We start from the raw sequence: 24157 nt of genomic DNA on the forward strand, positions 1-24157 counted from the left end.
CTAACAAAATTCTGTGAAAATGCTTGCCAGTTCCACCAATCACTATTCTATTAAACTTGTTCTTTCTCATTGCTTCTCCAACAATTGCTTATCCCTCCCTATTCATCTAAAATTCAGTGCAGTATTCTGGTTATCATCATAAAAAGCCTAATGACTAATGGCAGTTTTTTTATGGCAGTTTTTGTCCAAAGGAAGCACTCCATTATTTTCACAACTACCCCCCCCCCCCCATGAAAGAGGAGAGTTCTTAATTTTTTTAAAGTTGCCTAGGGTACTAATGGTGTACAGTTTTTAGGGAGCATTTCTGCTGCACGTGGCTAGAATATTGATGTTGAATTTTTGCTCTCCTCGGCGACGCAGATCAGATTGCGTTACTGGACCTGGAATCTTTCTTGCGAATATGACTGCGTAAGGTTTCGGATGAATTATTCGATGCGATAATTGATGAACCACGTACCCGCCTTATTTTCAACCTGGGGATAGATTTCATGCCCCGATAGTCGACTGATTGTCTTCCAGTCACTGCTAGTCACTGCTAGTAGAACGTACAGCTGCAGTAGATCAAGTTGAATTCAACGTGTTGAAAGAGAATCATAGTATGTGATAACATTGGTGCAGTCATTGGTTGTGCTTTAAGAATCTGTTCTCATGGGAGAGTACATTATTATATCTGAGATAAACAAAAGTAGTATGTGCAACAAGCTCACTCGTAATTGCTCCATCTGTCACTATGAAGGAAAACTGTAGGAATGTGGAGAAAAGTAATATAAATTTATCCATATGTCAGGGTATTTTTGTCTTGTATATTAGATATTCAAATCACTGTAATGTGACATAAGTGACATACGTGATATTACATTTGGCAATATGCCATGCCCTTGGCTATGAACATTGGATGAGAAAGCATTGCATATATACACATGCACATACACATCCCCCAACCAACATCCATATCTATGCAGTGGGACTAACATGTCGGCAATCATGCATCCATGAACATATGATTATTCCTAATTCCCTTGATAATGATGCTACGTGCATGGTTTGCTACCCCGGAGCCAGCAGTCCACAGCCAATGTCCTCCTCTCTCTCATGCATGCCGTCTGAACCTCCCGTTAATGAAACTCGCAAACCTCCGGGGGAAAGACCAGGTATCGCCATGGTTATCACTTTCGGTGGTATCGGTACGATAACAGGAGGGTCATGATTAGAATTCATTGATAGAGAAACGAGTGCAATGTGATTGCAATGACCATAAGCCCCTCAAGTGTCATGCCTCGTTGACACTTGCACGCATTTTGGTCCTGCACTGCCCCGCTCTATGGCGTGCCAATGCGTGTCAATTAGCGGCACGCAATCGTACACAGGGTCATGTCTAATTTACGAATAGTTTACGCAATGCGTAATCACTAGGACACGCATTCGTAGACTATGCGCATGGCATGCGAAAACTGCGCTGGAAGTATGCGCAAATTGTGAGCAAATTAGTCGTTAACTAGTCGTGAACATGCATGCCACTAGGCATCGGCGCGCACTGGCACAACTAGGCAGCGCATAGAGTGCGCATATAGTTCACAAAGTGTTCACGAACGTTGCCAAACAAAATTGTCGTGCCAAAATTTTGAACATTTTGAAAATTTTGTCACGCATTTCACGCATGGCCCGCATCCGTCCGCATCCTCCCGCATGCTACCACAAATACTTCCCGCATTGGCACGCAAGAGTATGTGTCTATGCGCAAATCAAAATGTGGGCATGTTTCAACGGGGCATATGTTAAGAGAAATGGTCTGTTCCAAGTCAGTAGGGTGTTAACTCTGTGTCGAAGTAATTTATATGAAATAACACCGAACAAATGAAATGCAGATTGCAAAGATGACTGAGGCTGACATAGTCAGGGGTCATATCCTTGACTTATAAACATATGGTATGTCAAAGCAGGTCACACTGTTCTATCCTGTTGCATTGGCAAGTTTGAATCTGATAATTGATTCTTAATGGATCTGTTGTTTCTTCTTAACTCAATGCCATATTTCTGTGCATTATGAAGAGTATTCTCTTATTCCCACAGGCCTGGTACAGGAATTACTTGCTTCCTGTTTGCAAAGGGTTGCCAACCCTTGTTGCTCCCTTTGTCTTTGTTAGATCATATGATCTTACATTTTCGTCTATTTTCACAATTTCATCAAAATGTCATTATCTCAATCACAAGTTTCCTATCAAAACTTTATCATCTTAAATCTTTTTTGCTGAAGGACAAACAATGCTTTCACAAGGTCACAATCTATTCAATTTTATCAACATTTATGATCTTAATTCTAAGGATCTTTTGTATATTATCTTGATCCCTCTCTGCTTTTCAGAGCATATTTTGATCTTTTGTTATCAAAATGTTTGATGCTTAATTCTATTTTGATTGTTTGTTTTGTTTGCAGACCATGATTTGGATGAGATTGATATGCAGACTGTACGCTATAAGCCAGAAGCACTAGACAAGCTCTGTAAAATGACCAAATTCTCCAAGAAGGAACTCCAGCTGATGTATAGAGGATTTAAACAGGTCAGAATAATGAACTATTCCTGTACCTGCCCCCTTCCTCCCCCTCTCCTACTCCCCTTCCCCTTCCCCCTTTCTCTCCCCGCTCCCCCTCCCTCTGCCCCTCTGCCTCTCTCTCCCTCCCTCTGCCCTTCTCTCTGCCCCTCTATCTCTCTCTGTTTCCCTTCTATCCCTTAAAAAATGTTAACCTTTACCATATACTGCTTATACCATAGCCATCCCCATCTACCAAATAATTGCATTGGTTTGAAGGAGAAAGGAGATGGTGCACATTGTGGTTTATTCATGGTGATTTCCGTGGCTTTTTTGTGATGAACTTTATTAGAATTATTTAGCTTAACTACAGGAAATATTAATGAATAAGAAATGCTGCTTACCAACGTAATTCGTAATCTATAACACTTTAATATCTACTTTAGATGTTATGATGAAGTATTACTTTTTGTCAATTGGTTTTTTTGGAATAGTGGTATATCTAATTAAAATTGGAGTTTGTGGAATCGGGTAATTCTGTGTGTTCTACTTTAGATTTGTAAAATTTAGTGTATCTATATCTACTTTAGATGTATACTGAATCAAGTATTTTGATATCTACTGTGGATTTTTTTCAGCTTCATGTACTATGTTATGATCATCATTACCAACTATCACCACTTGCTGCTGCTACTACTACATCCTTCTAACACTAGTAAAATGCAATCAATACTTCATTCATTAAAAGAATATTATTGTACTACAACAAATTATGTGACGTATGTATGTCTGAAAGAAAAGAAACAAACTCTAATACTCAAATACAAAAGGAAGCCATGCATGTTCATGTATGTAAAGCATCTTCTGCAAAAATGCTTTTTCGATGTGGTTTGCCGTTATTATGCTTTGCTGCCCTGGCGCCCTGTTTCTTCCTCTTTTTCTTCAAAAATTGAATTAGCAAGGCAAGAGCACGTGCCCCTGTATTTTTCCGCAGGCACTCAGTAATTGACTTGCATGGCACAGGTGGGAATAATGCATAGCAAGAAGCAGGAACTCATCTCTCTCTCTCTCTCTCTCTCTCTCTCTCTCTCATACCCCACTTCATCTGTTTTCTCTTGTACAATCTATCTATTTTGTTTTTCTTTCTCTTCCTACCTCTTTCTTCCATTCTCTCTCTCTTCCTTCCCCACCCTTATTTCTCAATATTCTACCATCTCTCTTTTTGTGTGTGTGTCTCTCTCTCTTTCCTTTCCCCTCTCAATTCTCTACACCTCTTTCACCATCTCTCTCTCTCTCTCTCTCTCCACCTCTCTCTCCCCCTCCCCCCTCTCTCTCTCTCTCTCTCTCTCTCTCTCTCACTCTCTCTATATATATATATATATATATATATATATATTTCTATCTCTCTCTCCCTCTATCTCTCTCTCTCCCTCTCTCACACACACACACTCTATCACTTTCTCTCCCTTTCTTTCTTCCAAGTTCTTGCACTTTCTGTATCTTTAATTTCTATAAACCTATATCTCAGTTTTCTCTGTTATTTTGTGTGTCTTTCTATCTATTTTCTCTGTCTCTCCCTCTTGGCTTTCTACTTCTTCATCTTGATTTCACTTTCTCATAATTATGTTCATGTCTACCATGTCTAATACTTTCTGTCTCTTTTTCAAGAAGTGTGATGTCAGAACATCTTCCCCTCCTGTTCTACGCCTTATTATAACCGTTGAATTTCACAGGACCCCTCTGCCTTCCCAATCATTATGCTAGAACACTTCTTCTGATTCATTACCTCTGTAACTTTTACACCCCTCCTCCTTGTTTCCAAATAGCATTCTACCAGACTTCCCCTTCCTTTCTTCAACATCATTACCACCATAGCATTCTATCCCCTCATCTGATCATCATCATCATCATGTAGCAGAACATTTCCTCTTCCTCTGCGTCACTACCATCACCATAATGCCAGAACATTGCTCCTCCATCATCCTTCATTTCCCCTTCTCTAGTCCATCCTGTTTCCGGTATACAGTAGTGAGGATGAAAATAACCCGTCGATTGTGACACCACTACATGAGGGTGTTGTCTCCTCCCACTAAACCAGCCACCTGCTTCCTTACCATTCACCATTACATTGCCACCATATTCAACATATATATTACAAAAATAGTGTGAGTTTTTTGTCAGAATACCTTTTTCATTGTTCATGTTTGTATTTTCAATGTTTGTATTTTCAATATGTGTATTTTGACTTGAATGTCATTTCCTTTCACTGCTGTGAAATCAATTTCTCTAGCTCACCCCCTAAAACTATCTCCTTTTCTCTCTCTCTCTTTCTGTCTCACTTCTTTCTGACTACTTTCTAAAATATATTATTTTTCAAACATTTGTTTAGTCTCTGATTTTCTCCTTCTTTCATTGTGGTCTGTCTGCTCTTAAATTGAGCGTAACTCCTTTTATCCTTCCAGTGATAGCTTCCTCATTTATTCTTAGCTCTGTCTTTCTCCACATTTTGCAGCCTTGTCACTCCATACTGCTTAATGGTCTGTGAATTGTCACCAAATAATGAAAAGCAAATTTGTCGATGGTGGAACTATGAAGTGTTGCATAGTGCCAATATGTATTTCATTCTAATATTTCCAATCTATCTATTGTCTGCCAATTTAATTTTTGTTTGTTTACAGCATTCTGATATTCAACCACTTATAATAATGATAATGATAATGATAATAGCCTAATAGTCCACTCCAAATTTTATTAAACCGAAACGGAAATTCTTTTTGCCCAATTGATCGTGAGCCCGAAAACAAAATGAATACAAAATTATATTGATTGACACTCAATAATTCAAGTGGGTTGCTTTTACTACATTGATCGTGAGCCCGAAAACAAAATGAATACAAAATTATATTGATTGACACTCAATAATTCAAGTGGGTTGCTTTTACTACATTAATGTGTCGTCTCCTCCCCCAAACTAGCCACATGTTTTCTTACCATTAATCATTACATTGCCACCATATTCAACAAACATATTACAAAAATAAACAGTGTGAGTTTTTTTGGCAGAATACCTTTTTCATTGTTCATGTTTGTATAAATACCCTTTGGCCTTGCCAATTTTACACCATCTTTATAGCAGTTATTATCATTTTCAATATTTGTATTTGGACTTGAATGTCATTTCCTTTAACTGCGGTGAAATCGATTTCTCTAGCTCACCCCGTAAAACTCTTGTCTTTCTGTCTCACTTCTTTCTGACAACTTTTCTCTCTAAAATATATTATTTTTCAAACATTTTTATGCCTCCGTTACGAAGTAGCCGGAGGCATTATGTTTTCGGGTTGTCCGTCCGTCCGTCCGTCTGTACGTACGTACGTCTGTACGTACGTACGTACGTCCCGTTCTCGTGATCGCGTTATCTGAAGAACTGATTGGTGGATTCCTGCCAAACTTTGGTCATGTATGTATCTTGCAGAGCCGATGAACTGATTAGATTTTGGGGTTACGAGGTTAAAGGTCAAAGGTCACAGGGCTCATTATGTATGCAAAAACAGCTCGTGATCGCGTTATCTGAAGAACCGATTGATGGATTCCTGCCAAACTTTGGTCATGTATGTATCTTGCAGAGTCAAAGAACTGATTAGATTTTGGGGTCATGAGGTTAAAGGTCAAAGGTCACAGGGCTCATTATGTATGCAAAAACAGCTCGTGATCGCGTTATCTCAAGAACCGAGTGATGGATTGCTGCCAAACTTAGGTCATGTATGTTACTTGCAGAACCGATGAAGTGATTAGATTTTGGGGTCACGAGGTCAAAGGTCAAAGGCCACAGCGCACATTATGTATGCAAAAACAGCTTGTGATTGTATTATCTCAAGAACCGATTGATCGATTGCTGCTAAACTTAGGTCATGTATGTTACTTGCAGAGCAGATGAACTAATTAGATTTTGGGGTCACGAGGTCAAAGGTCAAAGGCCACAACGCACATTATGTATGCAAAAACAGCTCGTGATCGCGTTCTCAAGAACCGATTGATGGATTCCTGCCAAAATTAGGTCATGTATGTTACTTGCAGAGCCAATGAACTGAGTAGATTCTTGGTTCATAAGGTCAAAGGTCAAAGGTCATGGGCTCATTATGTATGCCGAAATAGCTTGTGAACACATTCTCATTAGAACTGACAGATGGATTACTATTTAACTCAGGACATCTTGCAGAGCCAATGAACTGAGTAGATTTTATGGTCATGAGGTCAAAGATCAAAGGGTCATATATGTATATGAGAAATTGCTTGTAATCACGATATTCTGAAAACCTGTTAATGGATAACAATTGAACTTGAATTCGAAAAATGTGTTCTGTTTTGGTTTGTAAAATTGCTCTATGACGGAGGCATCATTTTCGACTGCGCGCAGTCGAATTCCATCTAGTTGTTCTTATTTTTGTCTCTGATTTCCTTTCTCTTTCATTTTGTCTGGCTTTGCTCTTTACTCACCAAATGTCTTCCTGTTTACATTGTGGTCTGTCTGCTCTTAAATTGAGCATATCCCTCTCCTTTTTACCTTCCAGTGATAGTTTCCTCATTTATTCTTAGCTCTGTCTTTCTCATTTCACATTTGCAGCCTTGTCACTCCATACTGCTTAATGGTCTGTGAATTGTCACCAAATAATGAAAATCAAATATGTTGATGGCAGAACTATGAAGTAATTGCTGTGATATGAAGTGTTGTATAGTGCCAATATGTATTTCATTCCGATATTTCCAATTAATTTATTGTCTGCCATTTGATCTTTTTTTTGCCCCAATCTGCTCTTCAACCACCATTAAAAAGAAGTGAATTGAAATAAATTTGATTGACATTCATTAATTCAAGTAGTTTTTTTTACCAGCTAAACCTTTGCATGTGGTAGAGAATAGTCACAGCTTCAGTGTAATTTCCTTCTTAAAGAAATACATTAAGTAGAATTGTTGATTACGTAGTAACATTTATAATATATTTTGTTGTAATTATTTATCACTGTTTCCTTTTTTTAAAGAAGAGTATTCCCAATCGCAGTAAAAAAATTAAGAATAATTATAAAAAACCTTGTATATAGTGTATTTGCCGGCGTAAAGGATGCAGTATTTTGGGAAGAGAAAATATCAAAAAGTCTGGGTGCGGCCTATGCGCAACAACAGTCAAAATCGGGTCACCTCGAACCCTGAATCAGCGTTCAAAACAGCATGTATGCATACATATGGGACTACAATGACCATACCAGTTAATGTACTTACCGGTATATATGTAACAAATCCTTCTTGCTTAAGTTACTGTGATCTAATTTCAAAAAGAATCTCCTCTCTTGCTGTCTCTATTTCCCTTCTGTCCACTTAACTAAATTTGCGAGTACAAATGCATGTCTGATTTGTATTCAAGATGGCTGTTTAGAATAACCTTGGAACGGTGATTATACAAGCACAATAAGGCTCTGAGAACCAACCTACAGCCTTTTCACACACAGCTAAAATTCTATAAACATGACTAGTATAAACGTGTTTCGAACGTGTTTAAACTAATCACGAGCCTTTCACACACAGAAATTTCGTTGCGATCGTTAATAGTTTCGTGATTAACTACTGCTCGTAAAATGCGCAGTAGTGCCATTGCGCATTGAAGGTCATGTCATGTCAATCAAAGCGCACGCTCCATCCAGTTTAAACACGTTTAAACACGAATTTCCTTTCACACACAAAATGTCAAGCTCTCTAGATACGAACTTCGTATCTGCAGCCTGCTTTTAGGGGCGTATGGATCGCGACTTCGTATCTATCCCAACATCGTATAAACGATGTTCACACTGGGAAATTTTGTCTATAAACATGTTTAAAACTGTTGAGTGATTCTAATCATCTCTAGATACGATGAATTTTAGCTGTGTGTGAAAAGGCTGCTAATAGTGTAAGCATATATCATGAAAACACTATGGAGTAATGTGCGTGGGTGGAATGAAGATTACTTGTTACTTTTTCATGCTTTGTAAAATATGAGATGGAACAGAGTGCTCTTGGTAGTCATGGCTACGACAGTTGTAACAGAAGTTGTTGCTCATGGAGGTTTTGGGGAGTGGATTTCAAACAAATTAAAGAAAAGGGGTAAAAAAAAGTAGAGTAAGAATTTTCTTTTTTAGGTTTCAGATAAGAATGTAATGTTTCTTCTCTCTCTCTCCCTCTCTTTTCTGCTGTCTCTCCCTCTCTTTTGCTGTCTCTCCCTCTCTTCTTTTGTTTCTCCCTCTCTATGTCTGTGCTTTCTCTGTAATTGTTCTCCATATCCTTTTGAAAATATAACATATATGGATAAACATCATCAACTCCACCTTAAGGTGAGAAGATTAAAATTACGTCATAAAAAGATTTTTACGTTGCGATTAAAACAACCTCACCAATAATGAATTGATTCTGCATCTTTTTTCATCCATTATATTCCACTCCTGAACAAACAAAAGATTGTTGTCATCTTGAGACAGTAAGCCGAGATGCTCCTGTGCCCTGCCATGTTTATTCCCTTTGCGCAGACGTCCTTCCGTTGCGTCCAAAGGGGGCTTGTGGGAGGGGACGAGGAGTATTTTTGGAGGTCCATCACAAACATTTCAGGAGTCAATATTTGCCTTGCCTTCCATCTTCCGACGTGCTCCCTATGTTAATGCTCCTCTCTGAATTAAGTCTTCAAGGAGTTGCTCTATATCACATTTTCACTTTCCTCATCTTGTGCTGTCCACATCTGCATGATGTTATCTTATTTTTCTTTTCTTAAGCTCTCCCCTCTCTGGCAGGTTAATTCGTTCTCAACTGTTTTGTTTTCTGATATTTTTCTTTTCACTCCTCTTTTATCTCTTTTATCTCCATCTCTTTCTGTCTTTTATTTTTCTTTATCCTCTCTCTGTTTCTGTCTATCTGTCTCTCTCTCTCTTCTCTCTCTCTCTCTCTCTCTCTCTCTCTCTCTCTTCTCTCTCTCTCTCTCTCTTTTCTCTCTCTCTCTCTCTCTTTCTCTCCCTCTCCCTCTCTCTCTCTCTCTTTTTCACCCTCTCACTTTTCTCCTGATCATGATTAATACCAAAATCTTTAATCATTTTTCAATACATGCAAGAAAATATCTTGTAAGCATCTAATTTCCTCCTTAAAGCTTTGCCTCTGGCAGTCCATTTATTCCAGGTATATGGTGACATTTCATGATTTTGTGAAAATAAACAAGGCAAAACTTTAGGCTAGCAAATATCTTCTCTATCTTTGAAATTGATCCGATATAAGATATTTATCTTTTTATCTCTCACAGCCGGTGGACTGGATGAAAATCCATCTTGAAATCAACCTCGATTTTTAGACAATTGTGGGCAATTTACGAATGCTTCTTCTCTTCACTAATCTGATTCCGTAGTTCTCATGTTGTCTTTTGTTTCCTGAAGTACAGTGCGAGGGTAACATGGTGGGGAAGTTCAGGCAGTAGGGCCCAAGGGATGTCATTTAGAGACAAGACAAAATTAAATATTGATGGGGCCTTCTTATCTTTCACTCCTATCTTGCAAGTCTCTTTCTTCTCTCTCTCTCTCTCTCTCTTTCTATCTCTCTCTCTCTCTCTTTTTCACTGCATCTCTCTAACTCTTGCCAACTCTGTCACTCTCTTACACTTATTTCTGTCTTTCTGCCTTTCTTTCATGTCCATATTCATCTATTTGTCAATCTTTTTCTTCATGTTTTCTGTCTTTTTAAACATTTTTTCTCTTCCCATCTCTCACACATACCCAGGTTTTCTCTTCCTCAATCTCACTATTTCTTTTCCTTGCTTTTCTTTACCTCTTTTTCTGTACTATCTTCTTTATCCGTCTTTATCCCGTTTTGAATGATTCCATCTCTCTCCCCCATTTTTTTTCTCTCTCTCCTCTTTCTCTGTCCGCGATAAAGCCCTGATTGTCAATGCGTTGACCGAATACTGGACGAGCGATACCGCATGGCAAGGGTATCGTATAAATACCTCTTGCACATCGGCAAGTGCGTCATTTGCAAATTCGCTGCGATGGAGTGAACTCGGAAGTGATTCTCTTCACACACATACTAAATTCATTGCGACAGCCCACGTAGTTGTTTCGCAATAGACATATGGCTATGCATGTTAGCGCATGTGCTAACAGAACGCGGAAGTGAAGAAAGTTGTGCGACACTGAACAATTTCGAGCTAAGTTGGAGATCTTTCCGGGGCCCTATATCTGATTTAATTTTGAGAGTTAAGAAAAGTTGTTCAGCTGCCTGATTTGTGCAAGTTTCGCGGCTCATTAATTATTTTTTAAATTGTTACAGCTGTTGAAACGGCTGTCTGACCGAATACTGGGAATGGACCGAATGCTGGGCGCGCTACCCTACAGGAGATAAAAAGACTAGTTAATGGTCAATTACTATAGGAAATGACTTGCTTTAAAAAGCCTTTATGATGTGCTGTGGAATATAATTGTTCCCTGTCATCTATACCTTGAAAACATCAAGACATTTGAGCTGACGCCTTGTCACAATGTATGATGAGAAGCAAAAGAGAAATAATTAAGTTGAATATCAAAAAATGAAATTGACTTCCTATTTTACAAGGTATGTCATAAAAGTAATATTGTCTTTGTGGAGCCGGAAGGGCATTAATCCTGTGTTATAGTATATGATGTAATGCCCTTATAACTCTAAAAAGACGATATACCAGTATGGTACATCAAGATGAAGAAGATTCCAAATTTCATTCCATTTTTGAGGTATGACAAAAATCTGGTGAGAATGTATGAGTTAATACCCTTCTGGCTCTTAGCAGAGGAGAGAGAGAGGGAAAGAGTGAGAGAGGGAAAGAGAGAGTGAGAGAAAGAGAGAGAGAGTGAGAGAGAGAGAGAGAGAGAGAGAGAGAGATGTAAAGGCCATTTCATGCATTTTGAAGCGTTCAAGCTAATGATGTCTTGATATTTCTTAAAAGAGATCATATAAAAAGGAAACAGTAATTTACATTTTGATATTAAAGTCTGATACAGGACTTATACTAAAGAATTGTCACTAATGAGCAATTTGTTTTGAAGAAGCTTTTGCAATTTTCGAAATGAGAACCTTATCCCCCTCATCATGGTATTGAACATCAATCACTCTATCAAAGTATCATAAGCCTGGATTTGTTCTCTTTTTGTTTGTTTTTATGGTTCGTGGCTGCTTGAAAGCCAATCCACCAAGTTTTCATCAAGTTCTTTTGAGCCTTCAAAAACCTTGTTCTGTCAGTAAAATCTACAACAACTTCTTAATCCTTTCACCATCATTCCAATTTTGTGTGTGCTAAGCTTAGGACTAGGAAATGGTGTTTTGTGTTTGTCTTCCCCAGACTTGAAAGTTGGTTGGTTGGTTGGTTGGTTGGTTGGTTGGTTGGTTGGTTTTACCGTAATGAAAACACATAGAAAACATGTGTATTCTTAATTGTAAGCAACCAGTGGACCAGCAGCTTTGAGTCCTCTCCAAGGGACTTGGTAATGAGGATAAATGCCTTCTCAAAGGGCACTAGCTCATAGACATCAAACCTGGGGTGTACATGTTACGAAACCACTGCTCTACCACTGAGCCGCCAAGCCAAGCCTTTGAGTGTGAGGTTTTTATATTTATTTTATATTTATTCTTTATCCGTTGATGTACCTTCATCCGTTTTTGAGTGTTCAGGTTAAAGAGCAGAACTGAAAGTTTCTTTATCTCAAGTTTAAGTTTCTTTTGCATTCCTTAAAAGTGAATCATGCATATAACTCCAATCACCAAATATCCGTAAAGTGCTTAAAGAGATATGTTGTAGCTGTATGAAGCAGTCCTTCTGTACAGGTGGTTGCTAAAAGAAGGTTTCACTGTAACTATCTTTCCTGCATTCTATTCATTCAGTACAATTTTACTCCCAATCCTTCTTGGCACATAGCCATAGCATACAGAAAACAAAGCTTAAAGCTTTATCCACGAGTTCAAAGTTCTTCTGCAACTCTCCAAGTAAAATCTGATCCCTGTTTTTATATAATCTGTCCCAACTCTCAGCAAAATTGATTAGATTATCGTCCATTCCATGTTTGCATGCTCTCTGTATGCTCTCATGTGAGAGTAGTATCATGTCGGCCATCTTGCTTGGATTCCTCGCTTCTATTCTCTCCCTGTCTCCCACTCTCTCCGTCTCCCACCCTCTTGTACCAAAATCATGATTGCAATCTGAAGGAGCGATAGCTACCCAAACAAGTCTCGTGTTTGATATGTTAGGACAGTAAAGAAAACATGATTAGTAACATATGAAACGGTTTGTATTACGTGTTGTTTAATCTTACATCCCAAGTGTTATTTGATAGGATGGTTTACATTGTTTGTTATGCAACTGTATCGCTCCCGCTGTGAATGCAAAATACATTCTTAACCTATTTTTATCAGAGTTGCATCATTTGTTAATAGTAAAATGCCTTGCATTTTTAGCTGTAATAGTTATTCTGAGTGATTGTTTTTAAGATTCAATGCAGTTTGCAACAATATGATGTTCAAGTATTTATTAAAATATTCCAACACAATGGTTATTCCCATGTAAAGTACATACTCAAGATAAAAGGAATCTCTTTCCAACATTTAAAAGTTCATATTGATATGATATTTTTATTTTATGGGGAAAGGTTACATGTGAGCTAGAGTGTATTAGATTACAGTCATTTTGTTAATATGCTAAGAACAGGAAAACCAGTGCATTGGGTGTATAAACTTGGCCATGACATTATGACTCATTCCTAATGATTTCTCAGAAACTAAATTAAAGCAGTCGTCATAAACATGGACCGAGTTGTACATCTGGTAGATATTAATCAATGTGGAGTTCCAGGTATTAGATAATGTCATAACAAGACAAGTCATTAGCAGTGTTTCTTAGAATCCTCTCCCCCTATCAATTCCAAAAGGAGGGCTTTGGTCAAAGAGATATTATCCCACATCTGAAATGAATCAACATACCAAAGACTAATGAAAATGGGAAAAGGTCATTTGAGTTTATACAACTCTGATAACAAATCTATAAACGGTCATCTGTCCTTCCCCCTCAATAAACCCTTCAGACCCATCTCCCTTGCTTTTGTCTTTGTGGTGGACTTCCTGAAGAAATACATATCAATGCAGTGATTTAATTTCTTTTTCTACATCCCAACAAAATTTGATTAGGTCTCGTTGAGAGAATGCGATCCTCTCGTATTCCAACCCCAATAATCTATAGCCAAGCCCTCGCTTGTTGCGGAACAAGTTAAGCAATCATGTGTGTCAATATTGCACGATTGCGAGGTCGACCGTTCATTACTTTTCCCTATTTGGCATTCTGACTTCTTTGTTTTACTGTTTGCCGTTCAAAATAAAGAGTTCCTCTGTTGATGCATTGTGGATCTTCGAGACCTTGGGTAAACTATTTGGAGTTGTATATTTGTGTAATACGAAAATCCAAATGAACTCTTAGTCTTACACTATACAAAGCAAATGCCATACAAATATTACAGGTGGCAGTAACAAGATTACTAATAAGGTAGTGCAGGTAAATATGCCTTGAACAATAGTGTAAGATGCACATTTAGAAGGATCAAACATCATTTAAGATGTGAACTAATATTAGTAAGAAGTATTAAGAAGAAAATTCTGTTACAGAAACTGCATTTGAATGTGATTTGATCTAGCAATGTCTAAGCCCATATCTATGAGAGCATCTTCTTATCTTGATGACCTATACAGGTTCGCTATCATGTCTTCCTAGTCCATGCAGATAAGATCAAAATATCCTTCCTTTATTATGATTTTTTCTTCTTTCAGATATCTTTTATTACATGACAGTGATGATATAGAGTCACCATTGAGAGATGCTTATGACCATGTTGTCATGGTTACTCATTTATATAGCCCCATGTGTCTAATTACCTTGGACTCGCATGAGCTCTAATTTGTTTTGATAAGAGCTAGGATGCAGGTCTTATAGATGGGTTGATTCATAAGTAACCTCAGGGGAGGACTGGAATGAAAGATGGGTTTTATAATAATCTTTTATGAAGAATATAATAAATAAACTTCATGATTTATGAAGCTCTTGAAATTTCAAGAAGAAAGACAAGTATTTTGATTGTTTGAAAATTTTAATTATTTACAGCAACTGACTTTGAAAGGTTTATATGAATATAGCAGTTAAAGGATTAAAATTACATTGACTGATCTATTGGATATACGCTGATTATGGTATAACATGCATTTTCCTTAGACTCCAACCAAAGTTGTCTTAATACAATTCAATGGGTGGTTATACACTTAAATTATAAAGTTCTATGTATTTGAATAGGAATTGCAAGTTAAAATTCTACAAATAATTAAGGCATGGCATCTATGGTATGGTATGGTCACTGAAGTATGGATGGATGTTATTCTAAGTGTCACTTCAAGAAATGTATAAAAGTTGATTAGTTTTCCAAGTAGAAGTCTGTCGACTCTTTGTATACCCTAATTATTCATCATGTCTGAGGCGTACGGCCGTGAATGATTTGTTTATAGATGAATGTGCCCAGACAGGATAATGTATGAATTATAAACATAGGTCTACCTTCCTCTTAAACACCCTCCCCTCCCCACCTATGTCATGGGTTCAATGCTTAATTGTTGTTTGGATAGTATAATAGCTTAATTTTTTGCATTTAAAAATAGAAATTTCTATTCTGAATAGTTGGATTAATTTTTGTTTTGTGTTAAGACGTGTGTATGTTTATCCTGACATTTGGAAGTATCAACATCACTATGAAATGACATTATAGTGCTAAATATCAATAGATCAGATAATATGGCTTCACACAGATAACAGAGAGTATACATACCTGCACATAAGTTTGACCTGAGACAACTAGTGATGAAAATTACTTGGCTGAAGTAGTACTAATTATAATTAGATTAAGTTGGTTAATTACTTATATTTGAAATAGTACTTTTTCTCATGTTATTCAATTTTAATTGTCTGATTCTTCTGTATAGGAATATTAGAAAATAGATGGCCGTGTATCTGCTCCCAATTACGATTAGGCCACTCGCTCGATCATCACATCCTTTAAACATGACGTTGATCATGCTCCTGTTCTATTTCAAAACACATCTCGGTATCCCCTGTCGCCACATCTAACTAAAGGTACACATAGATGCTTAGGGCTGTGTAGATACTGGGGTCCCCATGGGGTCCTATATGTTCCTCGTGCTATCAACGTTTCTTGAAACACCCGTCAATATCCCCCATCCCACGAATGTTACACATGAACTCAACTCACTGCGTCAATGCTCCGATCCCCCTGCGGGACGCTGTATACTCTTAATGCATCTTCAATGTTTCGTGAAACCCCCTGGGGGTCGAGTAAACGAGCGTCTGGGATGGAGAGAGAAGGGGATGGTGTATCAGACAGGAGCATCCATGTTATTATCAAGTAGGCTCGAGTTAGAAGTGGGTGCGGATATATACAGGCATGGTAACATAGTAGTTCCATGTTAAATTTTCCCCAAAGTTGATTCCGACACCATGGATTAGTATGATACAGCTTTTGTCCCGTTAGAAACCATTTTGTTATCTGTTCTGAGCAAGAGAGGCATTAACTCATGTTCTTTAACACAGAGTTAACACCCTTCTGGCTCTCAACAGACAATTTATTTATTTAAACAAGTCGGGGACAATTTTATGATAGCAAAAGCTTTTAATTGATATAATCATCAGATATGAGGTGAACCATGATTAGATCATCTGCTAATTAAGTGCAAGAAAGTCATTAATACTATGTTAAATAGTGTAAATCAATGCCTTGTTGGCTCTAAGCAAACAAAGTTGCATACATGACATATTAGCTCTTGTGTGGGTTAAGGCCTTGGACCATAACAAATATTCAGTCATTAATGAGTGTTATATACCTCACTTAAGAAATCCAGCCATCTGATTGGTCGAATTGCATTCATAAACTTCAACTGTTCCTGTAAAATTCCCGGTAACCATGCTTAAAACATTTCAATATTTTTAATAACCATGGTTATTAAAAAAATAGGTCAGTCTCCATGGTTACCCCATAGGTTTACATGTTAAAAAATGGTTTGAGCGATGGAGGATACCATACGTGTGCGAAAAATTGGTCGGCAATTTCAATACAATTGAATCTCGATCGATCTTACCGACAATTTTATCTTGCATTGTTGACATGAAGACGAAAATTAACTCTCAAAAACAAAAAAACAACATCTGCCGATAGATCTTGATCTAAGTTCGTGCCAATATGCATTGCAAAAGTAAAAGAAGGGTCCGTTTCATGGAGCTTTTGCGAAGCATCCCTCACGCGGAGCCGTTTTCAATCCATTTTAATGTATATATTGGAGAAAACTGCCAAGCATGTTAACGGCGCGCGATAGCCGAGTGGTCTAAGCGTTGGTTTTCGATACACCTCTTGTTGTACGCAAGAGTTTGAATCCCGTCTTCGACAAAAATGTAAATTATTTTTTATTTTTTATTTTTTAGTCTATTTTTTTTCGGCATATAAAAGTATTAATGACTGCTTTAATATTCGAGAAATAGTTGTTTTCATACGCTCTCGGGAAGGTTACAATTGGGCTATTCCCCTCGGCAAGCCTCGGGGAATAGCACAATTCTAACCTTCCCTTGAGCGTAATAAAACAACTATTTCTCTCAAAGCAGTCATTAATACTATACCGTAATAGGATTCACCTCTTTGCTAATGTACATGTTTCCTTTTTCCATAAGTAGCATGATACACAAATTGGTGGTGGATCCGAAGATCAACCTTCTCTAACCCCCAAGTTCTCCTGTAAAATGTTTTTTGTGAGTATTGAGCGTGGCTTTCATCATGTCTTTATTTGGATATTTATTAATCAAAGGTTCTCCAAGAATAAGCCAAACTAAGACACATTGTCAGTCCGATTACAGAACCCTATCTGTTTGGATAGACTTTAATTTTTTTCCCACCCTAGATGGTGCCCAATTTATTTTGGTTCAGCACTCACAGTACAGGATCAATGCCAAGCGTGTGCGTCAGAGGAGTCGTAAATTCGCTCTGTGCAAGAGCTTCTCAAGACATCCTCGTCGATAACTGCGGTCGTAATTCAGATATCATCTTCCGCTGTCAACGTAACTTGTTCATTCGCTTTCGTACCATAACAGTATGACCTAACTATTAACATATCCACATAGGGCTTGTACTACTTGAATATTGTGGGATAGATATGATAAATTTGACATTTAAGCATTGCAGAACTAGAAATGTCATACAATGCATGATCTGTTCCTGCAATTTAGCAAAATACAATGTCATCCCTCCAGCTTTGCCTAGTACACCTGTTTTCATTAGATTTTTTTTCCACAGATTTCTAAAGAGCTTGTATGAAATTACTTAGAAATTACATTGCCTAATTATGTGGTAATAAATCCATTTTAACCCAATCATTTTAGATGCTAATTAAACAGAAATACAAGTTTGAAGTAATTAGAATGCAATTTGGCAAAATTAATAGCCATTTATAGCATCACATTGTGCGAATAGTAAGTCTATCTTGAATTATGCAGCAGAAATTTTGACTATATCGGAAATACTTTTATTTTAACTGATGAGTCCGCTTTAATGTCTCTTTTACTATGGAAATTGGTGGTTTGCGAAAGACAAGTAGTAGGCAATATGTTCATGGGTTAATATTTAACTGATATAAATGGGTTTTCTTTCAGGTAGCTTGATTACATGGGTGGTTAATGATTGGATCTGTTTGCTCACATCCATTAGTCGGATTATCAAAAGAAAGCTGGTTACAGAAAGAAGAACGTGTGTGTTCAGAGCTAGAAGGGCATTAATTAACACTGTATTAAAACATGTGAGGTGCGATGACTCAGTGGTAGAGCAATGGTCTCGTAACTGGGAGGTCCCTGGTTCAAAACCAATTTGATGCGCTGGTGCCCTTTGGTAAGGGATTGATCCTCATTACCGAGTCCCTCAGAGAGGACTTAAAGCCATCGGTCCAGTGCTTGCTTACTTCCAAGCATACACATGCTTTCTTAGCAGTCAGGTAAAACAAAAACGAACCAATCAAAACATGAGTTAATGCACTTGTTGCTCTATAATACATGAAATTGGCTACTGCTAAGTTAAGTAGAAGTGTTGAACACTCTCTCATTAATTCATTTACATGATGATATCGGTTATGTTAAGAAACTTGTGTTAAGTGGCGATGAAGTAAATGCAACTTTAATAAGCTCAATCTACAGAAAGGATACTTATTATTTTTAAATGTAGTATAGATTAATCACATAATGGTAGAGTCCTAGTTTTAGTAGTAGTGTAGATTATTTAAGTGCCAAGAAGTTTCAGTAGTGTGAGAGATTCATCCATCCCCCCTCCCACATTGTTCAAAGAAAAACCATTGCTTTTAACACTCTTGGATTTTGCCTATAGCACAAGACAGGGCATTAATGCAGAGCACAGCTGAGGCCCTTCTAGCTTTCCAGGGAAAACGTGTACAAGGAAACCACTTTCTGCGTGATCGTAATGTGAGAGCTTGAAATGTCAAAAGGAAGTATTCATGCTCATATCCCTCAAAGCTCTAAATAGTTATTAACTAAATGTCCAAAGTAAAGGAGAAAACCAAAGATTTGAAATCATGGTGTCTTTCTTTTCATTTTACTAAGATCCAGGAAATATTGAACTTGTTTCAACTGTAGATTTTCTTCTTGTAAGTGCTTGCTTTCATTTGAAAGTACTCTCATAAAGCATATTGCCTCCAGAGGGTACATGAGGTTATAAGTATCCCGCGATTAAACTGTCATAGAACCTCCTAGAGACAAGCCCAAGTAAATATGAAATTGCCAGGCCGTCAGAAGTTATTTCATCCATACTTTCTACGTACATAAGACAGGTTGCTGTCCTCCAGGCGATGGGAGTCCTTCCTTCCTTTCGCTGATGCCTCCATCTTTCTTTTCACCTACAAAACGCCTTACCTGGATTTGACAATCGCCAACCTGCCGTTTCCCTGGCAACGTCTTCGCAAGTAGTCGTCAGTTACCATGGTAACCTGCCTTGATAGGTCTATCAGTAGACTTTGAATGCATAGAGTGTTCAAGTAACCACAATTTTCTCTGAATCAACAAGTCAGTTTCCGCTCGCAGCTTTACACTAGTATGTATTGCAGTATGTATTGTTTCCATATGTTGCATAAATCGTTTTGATTGTGTTAAAACAAACAATTAAATAGATTCAAACCACATTACGGCTTTTTACATACCTGTTCTTTTTTGCAAACTTCGTAGTGTCCGTCCTAATATCATATTAAGGGGTGTGAGTGTAAACATGAAGACAGAATTCTTTCTAAGTTGATCTGAGAGTGAAACTAAGAGCCTTCAAGGACCTTATTGATCTTGATACAGTCTGAAAGTCTGCGATGTAAGACCGATAAAAGGATTTTTTTTTTTTCAAGGTTCATATTGTTGAAAGCTTTTCTTGTTCACATCACTGATTTATATGTAAGGGATTACATACTTTGCATTAAGGATTTTGAAATATTTCAGCTTCACGTCACCATTGTATGTCATAGTTTCAGGATAAGTTTGTTATTTGTATAGAGTAAATTCTTGCAATTTCTCATATGTATAATGAATTGACCTTGCTTATATAATTGGCTTTTAGAAGATTTTGTTTAAATTATTTTCTATTGATCTACAGTAGATTGTAACACACTTCAGGGATTATAGTGGCATTTCACATTCCGAGAATAACATGATGGCATAGGAGATAAAGATGTCAAACTAGCAAGAGAAGTTATCACAGTAGATACATGTAGGCATAAGGATTTACCCTTTTACACTGATTGATTTAGAGCCCCCTCCCCCCCCCCCCCCCTCCCCTCCCTCTTCAACCACCAGCACCCCTTTAAAACAAATTGACCATACCTTAGGTATACAAACAAAAAATGCTCCCCTAGTTGTGATTTTGTCCCATTCAATTCCAATCATTTTTTTTTACAAGAGCGCATCTAAAAATGGAGAATTAAGCTCCCCCTCCCCCCCCCCCCCCTTTTACAAAAAGTCCTGTATCTACCCTGAAAATCAACTATCACATCTCTGGGCCCAGTAGAAGGTTGCTGTATGCCCTCTTTAGTTTAGGTTGAGAAATAGGACATTTAAAGGGTATCTTCATGTAGTAAATTGTTTTATCTAGCCAATCAGTTCTATCAACTCCTAGCTTCCTTCCAAATCAGTATCACAGTAGTGTAGAATTGATTTATCGACTAGAGTCGAGTCGTGTGTTCCTAGGTTTGGTTGCCAATCATATTGTCCATCCACAAAACCATTCTAATACCTGATTTATTGAGATGGTTTATGTCCAGTCCCATCATTGTTATGCTGGAGTATGATTTAGTGGGTCGGTGTGAGTATTCACTGGCGTTGCATACATCTGAAAGCTCATAATTTAGCCACTTGACTGATGAAGAGAAGATGCATTGTGGGTCGGAATTAGGAGAATGCTGAAAAACCATCCTGTACTTGGTTTATAGAGTCAAATTTAGAGATAGAGACAGTCGCACTGAATGAAAATATTTGGGCTATTCATCATGCATATGACTGCTGAGCAATTAATATGAAACCTTTCAGTATGTTTTTTTTTAATGTGGAGCAGTTGGGGTAAAACATGTAGTTAGATTAGCTTAAGATATGATTTGGGAGTCGATCAAACCCAACATTGATCTGTATTTGCAAATCCATACCCAGGAGATATATTGTGTCCTTGTAGAGTTGAATTCATCTTGTTTGTCTTAAAACTGGTCATATGGTAGTCTTCTTGGAAAATGGAAATAGTATACATATTGTTTGTACACAAATCTGATAGCAACAAATACGAATTATGATGATAATAATATAATGATAATAATAATTGTAACAATAATTATAATAATAATATTGATAATAATATTGATAATAATAATAATGTTATTATTAATGATAATGATAATAACAATAATACATTTATTTATAAAGTGCTTTTAACAAACATTATGGCCTGAATTCACGACAAACCTCCTTTTGTTATTTACAAACCAGGTTTGTAAAAAACGCGTCAAAACGTGCATATGACGTACATAAACCTCGGTTTGTCGACAAACCTCCTTTGTGAATTTGGGCCTGTAAAGCACTGTACAATAAAGAACACTATGATAGAACCTGGTCAATAATCAATCATTATTATATGGCTTGAACATTAGTCAACTTTAATAATAATGACTGTGAAGTGTTTATCCACAGATATTGATAGTGCTTATCCAGAGACATTCATTGGATAGATATCGAGGTTATTACTATAACCCCAAAAATTGCAAAGATGTTGATGCCCCTCTGGATCACAGCAGATGAAATTTCATCTTTTTAAAGATGACTCAATGCTAATGAATAGTTTAAAGAGAAGGTTGAGTTCTGGGAGGAGATGGAAAATAATTTGTGAGCGTCATCATTCTTATTATGCAAGTGTGGAAGAACATCAGATAAGACATGTTCCCTGAAAAGCATGGCTCTTCAAATGTCTTTATATTCTAAATATGTCATGTAACATCATAAAACTCGGGGGGGGGGGGGGTAGGTTTTTTACGCCACATGTTCGTGTAGTCCCATATACATCTTTCTGTGTACAGTGTTTGTAACTTTTCCAAGACTTGGCCAATTTCTTATCATTTTGATGATTCCAGAACCTTGCAATACACACAATGTCTTATATGCTAGATGATCAACCTTTTCTGGTCGATTCCACACCGTTTCTTTCACAATGCAATCGCATGACCAGAACTCAACTTCATCTTCATCTTTTAATCAAAATGCAAAGAGGTTTTTTATTCAAAAAGTGTACCTAGGAATCCAGAGTACTTTACTCATCGTGCCTTGGGAACGTTGAAGCTTGAATTACCATGGCAACATTATGTTAATATTTCATAACCCTTCTTCCATATGGTGATGATGAGAGGCACTCACTGCTAGGGTGTTACAAAGAAGAACTAGTTTTTCTATTGATTCTAATCTCTTTGTAGGAAATATTTGAAGGTTTTTGTCTCGTGGTGACTTGTACTGTTCTTTCTCCTTCTAGACCTGAGAACACACACACAGAAGTCTAATTAGTACTCAGAGGAAGTATTAGGTTTGGTGAACTAATTCATAAAACTATACATTGAGGTTTCTTACTTTCAGGTGGACTCTACAAATACTGTTTTGTTTTTGCTAATTTCATTTGCTAATTTTAGGATTTACAGACGGGTTGACTATAACTTCCACCTTCACATGTTCTTAAACAATTTCATCTCAATAGCTATATTTTATTTGTAAACAATGATGAGTATTCTGTCTTTTAAGCAATTTTATCTAAAATATTATTATTATAAGAATATCTTCATCAATTCATGTTCGAAGTTACCTTTAAGAATTACCATCTATTAAAACAGATCAAGCAAGAGAGATACCATGGTGTAGTCACACCAGGATATCTGTACTGTGTATACTGTTTTATTGTCTCCTCCAAGCCTGTATAGCTGATCATGACATACAGAATACCCTGTCTGCGTGCGCATTATTGGCATACCTGATGTGTAACATTCAGCGTAGCTTTTCACATTGCCAGTATGAGGCTACATGACATTGCCGCCGCCCCATGAATGTCGATCTGGATAGACGAAGCACTATGCTGATGAGAGAAGCACGGTTGTCAGACTCTGGTCAGATGAGCCATGATAGATGATGATTAATTATTCTTCAAGGTCTAACCGGGTGTGGTATTCAAAGCACAATTCCGTAAATAGTTCATGTGGTACACTCAATGTATAGCCTTCTGATGGCAAGTCCCCAGGTTCCAATCTTCAACTTTAGTACTTTCCCAACAAAGTTTGAGTTTGTACTTGTTTAAACAATCTGCATGCTTTAAAAGTCCATTACTTGAGGAATATGATATTCTAGAATCAACCATGTTCCATTTATTAATTCTAACCATTTATCAGGGCTAGAACATGTTGACTTGTTATCATTAAAAACTTCCAATCAAATATGATACGCTGTAAGTTTTGTCTTACATTAGGCAACAGTCAGAAAGACGTTTTTCATTTCCTGTACAATAGAGAACGAAACAAAATATTTGACATTTTACAGCACCTGAATGTCAGGTAATGATAAAATTGAACATTTTTCACAGGGGGAAACCCAGTAACCTTTTTCAAAGTATCATTGACCTATGTGTGCTGGCGCCCCAGAGAGATATACAGTTGGAAAGCAGAAAGCTAGAGGGAGAAGGAGAGGTAGACAAATGAGGGAAGAGGGGGAGATAGCGTGGAGAGGGGGTGAAATTGGATTTGGAAGGGATAAGGAAAAGAGAAATGGAGAGAAGGGGTGTGAAGGTGAGATTTAAGGGAAAGGGAGAGTGACGAGGAGAAAGAGATGAACGAGGAGACAAAAATGAAGTTGAGGTGTTAGAAATGAGATGAGGGATGGGGAGAGGATGAGGGGTATGGAGGGGAAAGGGATAGAAGGAGACGAAAGATAGAAAGGAGGGATGTGTAGATGAGGGGAAAGTGGAAG

General features: G+C 37.5%; 1 protein-coding gene across 1 annotated transcript in view; it reads left to right on the top strand.

Moving 5' to 3' along the window:
- The first annotated feature begins 2410 nt into the window (after window positions 1-2410).
- Window positions 2411-24157, top strand: part of LOC100888051 (Kv channel-interacting protein 4) — a 55126-nt gene continuing 33379 nt past the window's right edge. Inside the window, exon 1 of the mRNA XM_030985650.1 lies at window positions 2411-2559. Within this exon, the coding sequence (XP_030841510.1) occupies window positions 2458-2559 (102 nt within the window). The 5' untranslated portion in view covers window positions 2411-2457. The remainder of the gene's footprint in view (window positions 2560-24157) is intronic.

The sequence above is a fragment of the Strongylocentrotus purpuratus genome, unplaced genomic scaffold (genome assembly GCF_000002235.5).
Source record: "Strongylocentrotus purpuratus isolate Spur 01 unplaced genomic scaffold, Spur_5.0 spur5_scaffold_15, whole genome shotgun sequence".
Lineage (NCBI taxonomy): Eukaryota > Metazoa > Echinodermata > Echinoidea > Camarodonta > Strongylocentrotidae > Strongylocentrotus > Strongylocentrotus purpuratus.